This window comes from Garra rufa, chromosome 15 (assembly GCF_049309525.1).
Source record: "Garra rufa chromosome 15, GarRuf1.0, whole genome shotgun sequence".
In the NCBI taxonomy this organism is placed as follows: Eukaryota; Metazoa; Chordata; class Actinopteri; order Cypriniformes; family Cyprinidae; genus Garra; species Garra rufa.
Window position 1 is genome coordinate 7,806,590 of NC_133375.1, and position 14,185 is coordinate 7,820,774.

Consider the following 14,185-nt stretch of genomic DNA (forward strand, 5'->3'; position numbering starts at 1 on the left):
AACCCTGCTTCCCAATATGCATGCTATCCACCCCATTTGCCCTAAATAGTATTGAAAATGACTAGTAGAATGGTATGCACTTTGGGATGCAGGCTAACACTCTTGTGTGGACACATATGTGTTCATTTAAAAGTGAGATATTTGTTGTGGGTTTTAAAGATGTAAGCTAAAAATAACAGCATGAAACATGATGTAACAGTAATCTGTAATTAATTTACAGTTGTGCTGCCAGTAGATCACCGTTAATTCAAGAAAAACAGTAATATACTGTAAAACGTAACAGTCAGATTTGCCTTGTTATAGTCATTGACTGATTTATTTCACTAATTCCATTCAAGAAGTGAAACTAGTATAATGTATACATTCATTCCACACAGACTGATATATTTCAAGTGTTTATTTCTTTTAATTTTGATGATTATAACTGACAACTAATGAAAACCCCAATTCAGTATCTCAGAAAATTAGAATATTACTTAAGACCAATACAAAGAAAGGATTTTTAGAAATCTTGGCCAACTGAAAAGTATGAGCATGAAAAGTATGAGCATGTACAGCACTCAATACTTAGTTGGGGCTCCTTTTGCCTGAATTACTTCAGCAATGCGGCATGGCATGGAGTCGATCAGTCTGTGGCACTGTTCAGGTGTTATGATAGTGGCCTTCAGCTCTTCTGCATTGTTGGGTCTGGCATATCACATCTTCCTCTTCACAATACCCCATAGATTTTCTTCTTCTTGTGCAATGGTCGTCTTTTGGACAACTGTCAAATCAGCAGTCTTCCCCATGATTGTGTAGCCTACAGAACTAGACTGAGAGACAATTTAAAGTCCTTTGCAGGTGTTTTGAGTTAATTAGCTGATTAGAGTGTGGCACCAGGTGTCTTCAATACTGAACCTTTTCACAGTATTCTAATTTTCTGAGATACTGAATTGGGGTTTTCATTAGTTGTCAGTTATAATCATCAAAATTAAAAGAAATAAACACTTGAAATATATCAGTCTGTGTGGAATGAATGTATACATTATACAAGTTTCACTTCTTGAATGGAATTAGTGAAATAAATCAACTTTTTGAAGATATTCTAATTATATGACCAGCACCTGTATTAAAATGAACTGCATTCATGTGTTTTTGCACAAGAGATATCTGTTCATTTAATATAGTTTTGTGGGTTACCTCTCTGCTGTTAAGTAGAGCATGTGCTTCAGTCAACGAATAGCCACAAACACTGAAGTTCTGCTTTATTTAAAGACAATAACTGCAAATTAGGACAGCTGTAAATGAACAGCACAATGCTGGGAACCACAGCTGCCAGTAATTTATTGTTATTTTATAGCACATTTTTACAGTGGATCTAAAATAGCTAATTTATAACTGTTTTCATCAAATACATACAGTATGATAGGGTTGAGACAACAGTGACTAAAGGTAATGATTCCACACATTGCTCAGATTCAAAATATCATGCCACTTAAAAATCTGCAGGTAGCCTTGGGTCTGCAAGAAAACAAGCAAATGAGCAGTGCTGGTGTCCAGAAGATGAAATAAGTCACCATTATAACCAGCATGAGTGTGATGACTTTGTGCCTTCTCTGTGCTGTGATGTAATGTTAAGTAGTGGGGAGGAACCAAGCAAAACACCATTATAATCAGAGACTGACCTCCAAGCTAAACTTGGAAAATCATTTATTTTGTCTTATGGGTAAAAACACAATTAGGGGAAGATGGCAACAGTCTGAGCGAGAACGAGGATGAACTTTTTGTGAAACCTATTTGTCTATTTACTTACTGCATTGCCATTACAGTTTCAGTAAGAAATATATTAACAACTAGGCTAACAATGCAGTTTTAATTTCAATGATGGATCATTAATGCTGTAAGGAAATTAATAAAATAATTAGGATTAGAAATAATTAGAAAACATTACTTAAAATGTAGATTAACAATGAATGACAGTGTTTAGAAGTCACCTATACCAAACTTAGTCCCTCTGCTGTCATGTGTTTTGGTGTTTTCTATATCTTTGAGAAGTACTAAAATAATGGACTGCTCTTAACATACAAGCCTGGTCTGCTTTGCACTTCTTTTACAGGTTTGTAGTTGAATAAATATAGAAACTTTGATTAAAACATTATCCATACTTCCAACGTAAGTTTTATGTCTCTGAACTTAGTAGACCCTTGAAAACGACCCATAATTACTTAAAAGTAGCGACAACTGTAATGCAGATCTAAATACCTAGCAATGTCATAATGTAGACACTCATCAATGAGCTTGACTTCTGCTAGTTTTACTGCAATCTCTACCTCAATCACTACCTTAACGTGGCCCATGTCGGTCTCCAAGCAAAAGGAGATGCAGAAATGCCATCAGTTTTCAAAAACAACAAATTTTGCTGTAACTTGAAATCATCAATCATGCTCAGATACTGCAACTGTCAATTTTGACTGCGCTCATTAATTTAAAAAAAAAAAAGACCTGCTCTTATCATTCGATTGGGGTTGTATGTCTCTATTAGTGCTGCTGGATCTTAGCACTATGTTTGACACTATTGATCACAACATTCTTTTGAAAATTATGTTGGCATTAGTGGAAGTGCATCGTTGATATAAAAAAACTAGATGACGAGTAACTTCTTACTACTACATTCTGGACCTAAAACCTCCACATGTAATAACCTAAAACACCATCTAATACTCGATGGCTGCTCTGTCAATTCTTTGTCATCAGTTAGGAACCTAGGTGTCCTATTCAATAGCAATCTTACATTCAAAAGCCACATTTCTAGCATTTGCAAAACTGCATTTTTCCATCTTAAAAACATATAGAAATTACGACCTATGCTTTCGATGTCAAATGCAGAAACGTTAATCCATGCGTTCATGACCTCAAGGATAGATTATTGTAATGCTTTATTGGGTGGTTGTTCTGCACGCTTAATAAACAAACTCCAGCTGGTCCAAAATGCAGCAGCTAGAGTTCTTACTAGAACCAGAACTGTCAACACTGCACTGACTCCCTATTAAACATTGTGTAGATTTTAAAATCTTGCTAATTACTTATAAAGCCCTCAATTATTGAGAGGGTGCTCACTGCAGAGCCATATGGGAGTAGCTGGAGCTCCAGCTCCCCCTCGCTGGAGGTAATGGGTGGAGATAGACACCTAACCACACCCTAACCCTACCCCTTACCCTATCCCTAAACATAACTCCACCCATTTGTCCACACAGAGGTGGAGCTGGACATCCAGAGAGGTGGAGCTGGAGGCCATTTGGCTCTGCAGTGAGCAGTACTTGCAATTATTCAGCTCCTCAGTACTTGAGCGAGCTATTATAGTCCCTCACGTCCGCTGCGTTCTCAAAACTCTGGCAATTTGATAATACCTAGAATATCAAAATCAACTGCAGGCGGCAGATCATTTTCTTATTTAGCGCCTAAACTCAATCTACCTAACACTGTTCGGGAGGCAGACACACTCTCAGTTTAAATCTACATTAATGACCCATCTCTTTAACCTGGCCTACACTTAACACATTACCACATTTCTATCATCCAAATCCATTAAAGGATTGTTAGGCTGCATAATTAGGTCAACCGTACACCTGATGCACTTGTTGCATCGTAAGAAGAATGGCATCTACACTAATATTAGTCTGTTTTGTTCTTATTCCATGTCACCGTAGCCACCAGATCCAGTCTGTGTCCAGATCAGATGGTCACTGCAGTCCTCCGGATCCAGTCTGTACCCAACCCAGATGGTGGATCAGCACCTAGAGACGACCTCAACAGCCCTGAATGTCAGCGGAGACCATATTAAGATGAGCCCCAGAGACGGATCATCAGTAAAGAACTCCAGCGGAACCAGATGAGTCCTTTGCAAACCTGACTTTGCTGCAACATTTTAGTGTTTGCAACTTTTGCACTATTGCCACTATTGTCCTATTTGATACTGTTGCTTTGTTAAAAACACTGTATAAATAAAGGTGATTGATTGATTGATTGATTGACTGATTAAAATTAATAATTTTAGCTAATCTTGACACTATCGAATGAGGTCAAAGAGTAATTGACCTGAACTGAAAAAAAAGCTACATTATCTTTAGTAGAGCTGCTTTATACTTAATAAAAATAAAAATGACTGATTTCTGGAAATTTGAATACAATAAAGCGCTATATATACTTGAAACTTGAATTTGATAGGGTGATTGTAAAGTCATGATTACCTTTGATATATCCAGTCATCCATAGAATTATGACCATATAAGCAGCTGACATTTGACCATACAGTCTCAAAGATAAAGCTGTTAACAGACTTATAATAGGCAAATAAGCTAACAAATAGAAGAATAGTAAGAAAAGTGATATATCGTCACTACTTGAAAAGTGAAACTTTTGTTTGTTAACTTCAGATACAAGAATACAGTAAAAAAGAAGAATGTAATTGGTAAAAATTTATTTCCCTGTTACTGAGTAGCATTCTTTAAAAAAAGTAATAAATGTTTTAGTGTACTTAGGACAATGACATTGAATAACACCTACATAACTGCATACCTAGACTCTAATAGACTGTACACTTTTAAATCATAAAATCTTTGAAACATAAAAATACAGTAGACCATTGGAGAAATAATAAAATCAAGTGACATACAATAAAATTTCAAAAGGTAAACTACTGTACATAAAGTGAAGATATGCAATTTTTATATGAATTACTGTATTTTTTGAGCTACACTTCATTAGTAACTAACTCAACTAAAGAACATACTGTAAGTTATAATTTTGCTAAATTAAAAACTAGAACAACAGAATATAGCAGTCATAATATCACCACATCTAAAACTATTTTAAAAATAGTTTCAAGGGACAATAAATTATTGTGACAAATACATCCCATGCTTGGTTACAAAATTTGTTCTCATACCATTAACAACAACACAAACAAATGCATTTGATTTTGGCTGCAGACTAATAAACATCTGAATCCAGGGAATAATTGTGGTGAATCAGTAGTGCTTACATTATCTATTGCTGCACTAAGCTGCATTAAAAAAAATACAGTACCACAGATGCCACAGGCATAATCTAATTTTAGAATGTTTGTAATAATTTTTTATATGCAATCTTATATATTTGTATATACCATTTTTAAAAAAATCCTCTGGTTTTGCACCTTTGGCTTTTTTTCAACACATGCATGCACATTTACAAATAATTTGTACAAACTAGCAAACCATTGCATCCAATTTAAAGTTTAAAGCTTAGCATCTCATCCCATTTAACGGCTCATTATTCAGGGCTAGGAGTAGGTCAACAGTGGACATTAAATTAAAAAAAAAAAGATTGTGTGCTTTTCAACTTTTTTCATCAAGCCAAAATGTAAGGTGTATTACAGTAGGTGCACATAAGAAATGTTTGACTGCTCAACATGTTCTTAATGTATCTTAATGAGTGATAGGTGGTGGTCAGCCACCTTGTGTCCATTTGCTTCCCACAAAAAGAAAAAAAAAAATTAAAAAACACTCTCGTCCTTTTACAGCCTGAGCATAAAGAAGACCTCATTGTCCGGGCTCAGAGGGTTTTGTTGGGGCGGTCCTGGTGGAAGCTGGCTCAAGAGATCCAAGCTAGCACAGGGACTGTGGGGTACACTACAAGCTCCTTCAGGATTGCCACGCTCTTCGATGGGGCTCCCAGACGTCCTAGTCAAGCTTTGTAGCCGCTGCCTCTCTTGGGCCTGCCTGGCACGGTTAGCGATGTATCTCACCCTGCTCTGGCTGCGTGAAGAAGTCCTCCTCAAAGTAGGCGTCTCCTCCTCTTCCTGTCCCGCTTCGGAATCGTTCCTGCACTGAGCGAAGTCTTTGCTAGTGAGGGGTTCCACATCAGTGAGCCTCTTGAGCTGCTCCGTTAGGTCATTCTGGGGTTTTCTGAAAGCTCTGCCTTGTTGGCGGCTTGGCCTCACGATGAAACTGCGGCTAATGCTGCGATACTTGCTCTCAAAATTACAAGCGATGTCGTCGGAAGTGAGATCTCCAAGACTCTTGGATTTCGAGCTGCTGTCCATGTCTTTTGCTGAGGGGGTGGTTGGCCTTCTGGAGCCAGCAGAAGCAGCGAGTGTGGATGACTGCTTCAAGCCCTCCATGTACAACCTGCTCCACGTGTGGCGCCTCTGCATGGGCCGGACGGGGTCTTTCTCGGCCACCAGAGGCCTGGGCTGTAACTCGTCCTCTGGCTCGCACATCTCACCGTCCCGCAGGTTGGGATTTGACTTGCTCTTGCTGACGAGCGAGACGTTGCACGCGGAAGCAGTCGACCGAGGCTGGCTGGTCCGGTTGGCCAACGATACTTGGTTGTCCGAGTAGTCCCGGGCAGCACTAAGACAGGTAAGGCTTTTTCTGGAAAGGTTGGGCAAGGACAAATCAATCACAGTGTCATTGGACGAAATGCTGGAAGACGATGACACGCTGTCCCGGTGGCTGCCGGGGTCGAGTTTGCTCCAAAGCCTGTCGTTTAAAGTGGCGTCAGTAGAGACTTCGGGGACCACTGATGGGCCGTCTGCTTTTATCGCTGCCTTCATTTGTCCTTCACTTTTGGTCCTTCTGACAGGGGTCCTCAGTCCAGTTTGCATGCTTCGTCCAATGTCTCTGTCAAACACCACCTTTAACGCCTGAATCCTTTGAGAGCCCTGAATGGTGGTTGTTTCCTTTATGGCGTCTATCTCTAGAGTCTGTCCTGTTTTTATTTCAGCGATATTGGGATCAGTAACTGCTTTTTGCACAACCTCGCCATCTTTCTGGTCTGGCAATGGGGGCGTATCACATCCAATGTCAAGGTAATTGGTGGAAAGTGAAGAGTTGATGTGGCTGTTCCCAGAATCCTTGCCACTGGTGCTATATGGGCCGATACACTGGGTTAGTGCAAATGATTTCAGGATGTCCTCATTAATTTTCACAGGGCTGAGACTTTCCCCATTGGAAGATGTTGTTATTGCTGTGGATGGTGAAGACAGTGCAGTGGAGGGACAATGTGGTGAGGTATCCACAGGACTTTGTGTGGAGGTCAAAGGACTGTTCTCCTGAAATTCCTCAGTAATGGATTCCAGACATGAGGCGTTCAGAGATGGAGTTGGACTCTGCACTTCAGAATTTTCTGGAAGCACATGGAAAGCAGAAGAAAACAGGTGTAAATAGGGAGCAATACAATCAAGTATAGTATAATGACAATTAAAATGCTGTTAGAGATAACAAAACACACACATGCACAATGAGACATAAAATGTATCATGAATGCCAAAAATATATGAAGTCCATGAATGCATGCACATGAATGAAATAATGCATTTTTGCATAGCAAAAAAATGAAAAATGGTGAAGGTGAAGTGTATATTTTATGTACCGCTTGTGTCGCTAATTATTGGTAAGCACATTAAAACCATCCCTCAGACTCTAAATAATATTTTGTCATGGTATTCAAACTTTTGGGGGAAATCAACCTACAAATATCGGATAGTTTTATGATGAAAAAACACACACTTCAGCTTTAAGCGCAATGCAACAAAACCAAATATTTAAACACAAATGTATTGCAAACATCCAACATGCTTTGTTTAAATATTAACAAAATATAATACAGTTATATACAAAGAACAGACAAAACAATACATGAATAAATGAAAGATATTAATTATATATGGTATACACAGTATGATCCATCAAACTGCATGGTGCAAAAGTAAATGCAAAAGTAAACAAAACATAATGTGAACACATAGGCTGGGGATTCAGGAAAATTATGTTCGTATCTTTTCAAAATTACATTTTTGCGGTTCTTATATTACTTACACCGTTCTGCTGTTCTGTACGGTGCGTTGTGTAAACTGAAATGGTTTAAGGCTTTATATTAAGCCTTTTTTCTTGTCATAAAAATCCCTCTCTCATTGATAAAAGATTACTGTTTGAGCATAATACAATGAAATTCAAATGCAAACACACACACACACACACACACACACACACACACACACACACACACACACACACACACACACACACACATATATATATAGGGTGCAACGGGGCTAAAGGCACACCTTCATAAAAAAATGGAGCACAAATTTTCGTGTGAAAATAAATAATACAAGTTGTTTATTTTGTTTAAAAATCTGGCAAGTGGGGTCTTTTTCCCCACACACAGGGTAAAAGGCTCACCAACATAGGGTAAAAGGCACACAGTATTGATACGAATACTTTAGCAAAAATAATGTTTTTTTTATTTTTTATTAATACTTAATACTCAAAACAGTCACTTTGGCAAAGCTTGTACTCTTTTCTGCTTATTTTGATAAAAAAAAATAATAAATTTTTGGTCAATATACTGTCATTAAAATATGTTAAAATAAACATATACTTTAAAACACAGAAAAATATATAAGACTTAATATAGATTTACAGTAGTCACAACAAATTATAGTTTATTATATAATATGATTAATAGCATGTTTTTAAATATGATGGTTTCATTCTAAACACTGTGATTATCTTTAGCATAACATATGCTATTTACCATCTGAATCTAACAATGTCATGTCAACAAATGGAAAAGTCAGTCTTTTATTAATTATCATGTTAATTATTGTGCCTTTTAGCCCCAAAAGCAGGGGTGTTTTTTACCCCAAATACCATACGCTTTAATTCTCTTAAACAAAACTGAAAATCAGGAAGACCTTTGTCTTATATTCATATATTCAAAAAGTTTTTTAAGTAGAAATATTCATTTGCTACTTAAATCTACAATATTTTTCAAAACATCAAATATTAGATCAAGTCAGCACAGAGTTGAGTTTGTGCTGCTGTCCGTGATCGCGTCAAACATCAGCCAAAATTGCATGTGTATCTTAAAAAGCGGATGTTTTGGAAAATGCTACGGCACATCTACTGGTTTAGAGGAAAATAATATCAAAGGCGCCTTTATCCCCAACATACTCTTTATATATTCTGCCAAACAAATATCGCAAGTCAGACAATAACATGCCTTTCCTCAAGCAGCAAGATTTGATCATGTCAATAGTGTAAACGGTCAAACTTTAGTTTTTGCACCTATTCTCAATTTGAACTATTAACAATGATAGCTGCCTCAATAAAAAAAACGAATTTGCTGCTTATTAACAGTTAGTAAGGTAATATGTGCTTTATATGTACTAATAAACAGCCAATATGCTAGTAATATGCATGCTAATAAGCAACTAGTTAATAGTGGAAACTGGTCCCCAGACTAAAGTGTTACCAAAGCAATAGAAATATTGATGCTTTAGACCAACAAATGCTGTTTCTTTGCACATTTTTTTAGTAAAGTGTATGATGTTGAATATTACACACACCATGATGAAAAAGTGTAAATAATTTCAAAGAATAAGAAAAGACAAACTTGCTTAAAATTAAATGGTGAAAAATATTTTTACCTGGAAATTGGTCAGCCCCTCAGTTTTGCACTAAGGATAGAAAGCATGCAAGAAGGAAGGAACAAATAGGCATTTTAACAGGATGAGTGCAGAGTGAAACAGAAGGACAGTGTAAAAAGGAGGGAGACTGGGACACCAGGAAATTGCTCTGACAAAACATATTTGCTTTGTTCCAACATGGACTTAGAGATACACAATAAAACAGTGGGCATGGGAAGGTTAATGTTTAGAGGTCTAAATAGTTGTGAGTACTAAAAGGGTTTAGCATCACGAGGAGCTGAGAACCGACGATATGGATGGTACCTTTAGGAATAGGAAAATGCAGCTGCATACATTCATAAGTCATGCGATAATCCCCCAACCCCCACATTAACATGCAAGAGCATAGTTAGCCAATATTCCCTATGCAGAAAACCCGTGATTTTCAGACCTGCCCCAGTGGTAAAAACCAAGCATCTGGTTTGTGTTTGCTCAAGTGCGTGGGACAGAAATACATCCTCACTCCTTACACAAGAGTCTTGTGACTCTCACAGTCTTGTGACAGCACTAAATCAGTTACATTGCTGTATTAAAACATATAAAAACATGCATAGTTGTGCTAGGAGTGGCCCCACACCCACAGTTGACGTCAAAAGTTTATGCACAATTTGCATAATCTGCAAAATGTTAATTATTTTACCAAAATAAGAGGGATCATACAAAATGCATTGTGTTTTTTTAATTTAGTACTGACCTGAATAAGATGTTTACATATTGTACACAGGAGAAAATAATAGTTATATAAAAATTTATAAAAATCACCCCGTTCAAAAGTTTACATCCTCTTGATTCCCCCTACTGTGTTGTTAAGTGAATGATCCACAGCTGTGTTTTTTGTTTAGTGATAGTTGTTTATGCAGTTAAACTGCACGCTGTTCTTCAGAAAAATCCTTTAGATAAAACAAATTCTTTGTTTTTTTCAGCATTTTCGTGTATTTGAACTTTTTCCAACAATGGCTGTATGATTTTGAGATCCATCTTTTCAAACTGAGGACAACTGAGGGACTCACATGCAACTATTACAGAAGATTCAAACACTTGCACTGATACCTCAGAAGGAAACTCAATACATTTGGAACTTTTTGAATTTCATGGTAAATCAGGGTAAATCTAACTTATTTTGTCTTCTGGGAAACATTTTCAGTAATAATTTTCTGTTGCTTCTGAAGGGCAGAACTAAATGAAAAACATATTTAGGCAAAATAAGAAAAATGTACAAATTCTGTTTAAAAGCTTTTGAACCTTCTGTAATAGTTGCATAGTTGCCTCAGTTGTCCTCAGTGTGAAAAGATGGATTTTAAAATCATACAGTCATTGTTGGAAAGGGTTGAACACACAAAACTACACAAAAATGCTGGAAAAGAATTTGTGGGATCTGAAGGATTTTTCTGAAGAACAGAGGGCAGTTTAACTGTTCAGGACAAACAAGGGACTCATAAACAACTATCACAAAAAAAAAAAAGGTGTATGTAAACTTTTTACAATCGTGAATAAATTTGTATATTATGTACATTTTATTTTATTTTATTTTCCATGACTTCTCCATGCCTTGAAATTACAATTTTACAATCCTGGAAACCCAGTAATATTTCCAGTCATTTACCTATCAAAGTATCTTCAAATCTCAAATGTTTCTCCTATTCTATCTGACTTCAGACTTCAGTCAGATCTTGATAAATATCTGCACAGCAATTTGAGAAATTTTGTAATCTCCAACAGTAATTGCTCTCCATTTAAGAGACAAACATTTCTTTCTAATGGAAGGATGTTTTTCTTCAGCACTCTTAAAAGTTTCTGTAAGGAAATTACAGATCATTTATCATAGTAAATTATATAAGTGTTGGCAAAACCTCCCTCTACAATCATTTCCCAAACCAATTACTTCAAAATCACAAAGAAACATTGATAGAATGCCCTCATTGTGTCAGCTACTGATGCCCCTGCTGTCACCATGCAGCTACATTTGCATTTAAATCCGGTTTCAGGATATTGATATAAGGACACAGAAACTGAGGAAATGGTGGGGAAATGCACATTAAAACCAGTCAATATCCAACAGTAATTTTTAATATTTAGTATCCTTGTTACTGTGACAAGATATAATTGATGACATCCCTGTTGAAAAAACTGCATATGCTGGTTAGGAATGTTTTGAAGCATAGTAGCTGGTTTGAGCTGGTGTAAGATGACCCTTAGCTGGTAAAGAGCTGGGTTAAGTTGATCCTTAGCTGGTTATTAGCTGAATATGAGCTGGTCCTAAGCAACTAGCTCCTGCTCAGGACCAATTTAAACCAGCTCATGACCAACTAAGGACCAGCTTAAACCAGCTCAAACCAGCTGCAATGCTTCAAAACATATCTAACCAACATATGCTTTTATTTTCAAAAGGGATTGCCCAGTTTTAGCAGGGATCAGCTTTCATTGAGATCCACAAGGTCTTTGGTGGGTATTTGTAGGGTTTCATCACAACCTACTGAAATCTATCCTACTGAGGCTCTGGGACGTACTAACAACTGACATCCATCTAACTACAAACACCTTACCAGTGAAGAACAAGGGGGATTTACTGCGGATCTCCTCCATTTTCTGAGCAAACAGAGCATTCATCTCACGCTGCAGTGTCCCTGCGGCCCGCTTTCGGTTCTCCATTCCCCGTGTCGGGAATATGGTGGGTAGATCAATACTGGACAGACTGTCACAACTGCTAGAGTCGCTGTCAGACAATCTTTTGACATCATTCACAGATCTAGTCTCATTGCAGTTGCTGCCATAGTTGGGTGGGGCAGGGCATTGCCGACAAAGGCTAGTTCTGCTGTCTGGAATTGGAGGAGGTGGGGTGGATGGGGACTGAAAGAGTCGGCGTGGTACGCTACATGAGCGATCATTTCTGATAGTGGGGTCCTCAGCGGGGTTAACGGGTTGTGCAGCCAGTGTTTGTCGGACATTTGCCCTCGATCTAGGTAAGGGTACAGGCTTGGGTATAGCCTGAGGGTCTGATTTTAGCTTTAAGTCAGTTTGGGCCAAGGCTTGTGGTTTGAGAATGGGCTCTGGCTGAACTTGTCTGGAAAGCGTCGGAGACCGAGACACCCTTTCAGGTCTGAGGGGAGCAGGTGTGCGCTGAGTAAAGGTGCTTGTAACCTTCCTCTCCATGATTGGACTCTCCTTGGAGCCAATTACACACTTTATGCAATTGGAAGTTATCCCAACTCGCCCAGAGCTGTTAATAGCAACACGGGCAAATACACCCGGCTTCTCATCCAGTGGATCCTGGAGTCGCAGCTTGTTGGCTCGCTTCAGCGGTTCGCTCATTGCGCCCCTGTTTCGAGAAGGTTTAGCACCGTGCTCGGGATAAAAGAAAGCACTCTTACCTTTACTGTCATCAGGGTGAAGTTGCCCATTGGTGCCATGACCCCATGATTTTGCAGACGCAGTATCTCCATTGTGGTGGACAGGTGGCCCCTCTTCTGATTCCCGCTCCTCACTGGCGCCCTCCGAGCTGCAATCTTTTGTGTCAATGGAGATCTCAGGGAAGCCCCTTTTGACTTTGGGTTGGCCCTTAGTGGGGGCACTGGCTGTACGACGCAGAAGGTGAGCCCCGAAGGTGCTCTTACGGTTGAGCAGAGCAGCAGCATGGCTGTCGAGAGATGCCTGCTTTGGGTTTCTGTGAAAGAGTCCTTTTATACCACTGACCGCTCGAACCTGCAATGGGAAATCAGAAAAAGTGGTAGGCAATATGGCAAAGAGATGACTTATCGAATCATCTAAACAAAATGTTGTATAGAAGCCTAACTAATAACTAGGCTGTCACTGACATGTTTACAATTTCAGTCTTTAGAAGAGCTACTCATTCCTTCTTTCCTTCATGATTAATGATGTTACATTCTCTTTAAATTAGTAACTAGGGCTGCCCTCAACTAAAGATTTTTCTGGTTGACTAGTAGTCGTTCATTTTAAGCATTAGTCAACTATTAGTCGCACATTTATTAATAAACCAATAATGAGCATTTAATTGCCTACATAGCCCAATAAGCGTTCAAGCGCACGCAAAAAAAGCTTGCCACAGTGCACCAGCAGATATAATAATAATGAATGTGTCAGGGAATTCATTATGAATTTTAATGATTTATTAAACTAGTGCTTTCTTTGTTTTTAGCTTATTAGATGAAGTCGGTGACCTGTATGCATGTTTCATTCGGATTACATAATCTGAGAATAAACTGGTTCATTTGAAAGTAGACATGTCAGTAAGACAAGTATACACAGAGTTTCGGAGTTTTGCTCAAGTTCACAGAGACCGAAATGGCAGAAATAGCATCCTATTTGGTTTCATTATTTTACAAAAGCACAACGTTTTGTTGTTATTCTAAGTGCACACAAATAAATGTAGAGTCTTCACAGATTCGAAAGATCTATTACATTTATGACAGAGTATTTGAAGAGCAAGGGACCGCACCAGCGCCTCCATCTGTCATGCAGTGAGTGTGCTACTGTTCAGATTCCACACTCCACACAAACACTTCAATAGCGCACATTTTCTAGGTTAACATTAGATTGAGCGGCCATGTAAAGTTGCTACTACATACATCTTTCAAATGAAAAGCCATATTTGAGGTTGATGAATTATAGGTGAGTGTTTAGATGTCCTGCCCGATGCACTGTATTACCAGAAAGACCAGCCGTTAACCATCTGTC

At 38.3% G+C, this 14,185-nt stretch overlaps 1 protein-coding gene across 1 annotated transcript in view; it reads right to left on the reverse strand.

Annotated features, from left to right (window-relative positions):
• Window positions 1-4,441: 4,441 nt before the first annotated feature.
• plch2a (phospholipase C, eta 2a) overlaps window positions 4,442-14,185 on the reverse strand; it is an 85,490-nt gene continuing 75,746 nt past the window's right edge. Inside the window, exons 21-22 of the mRNA XM_073818739.1 lie at window positions 12,862-13,192; window positions 4,442-7,146 (exon numbers count right to left, since the gene is read on the reverse strand). Of these exons, the coding sequence (XP_073674840.1) occupies window positions 5,534-7,146; window positions 12,862-13,192 (1,944 nt within the window). The 3' untranslated portion in view covers window positions 4,442-5,533. The remainder of the gene's footprint in view (window positions 7,147-12,861; window positions 13,193-14,185) is intronic.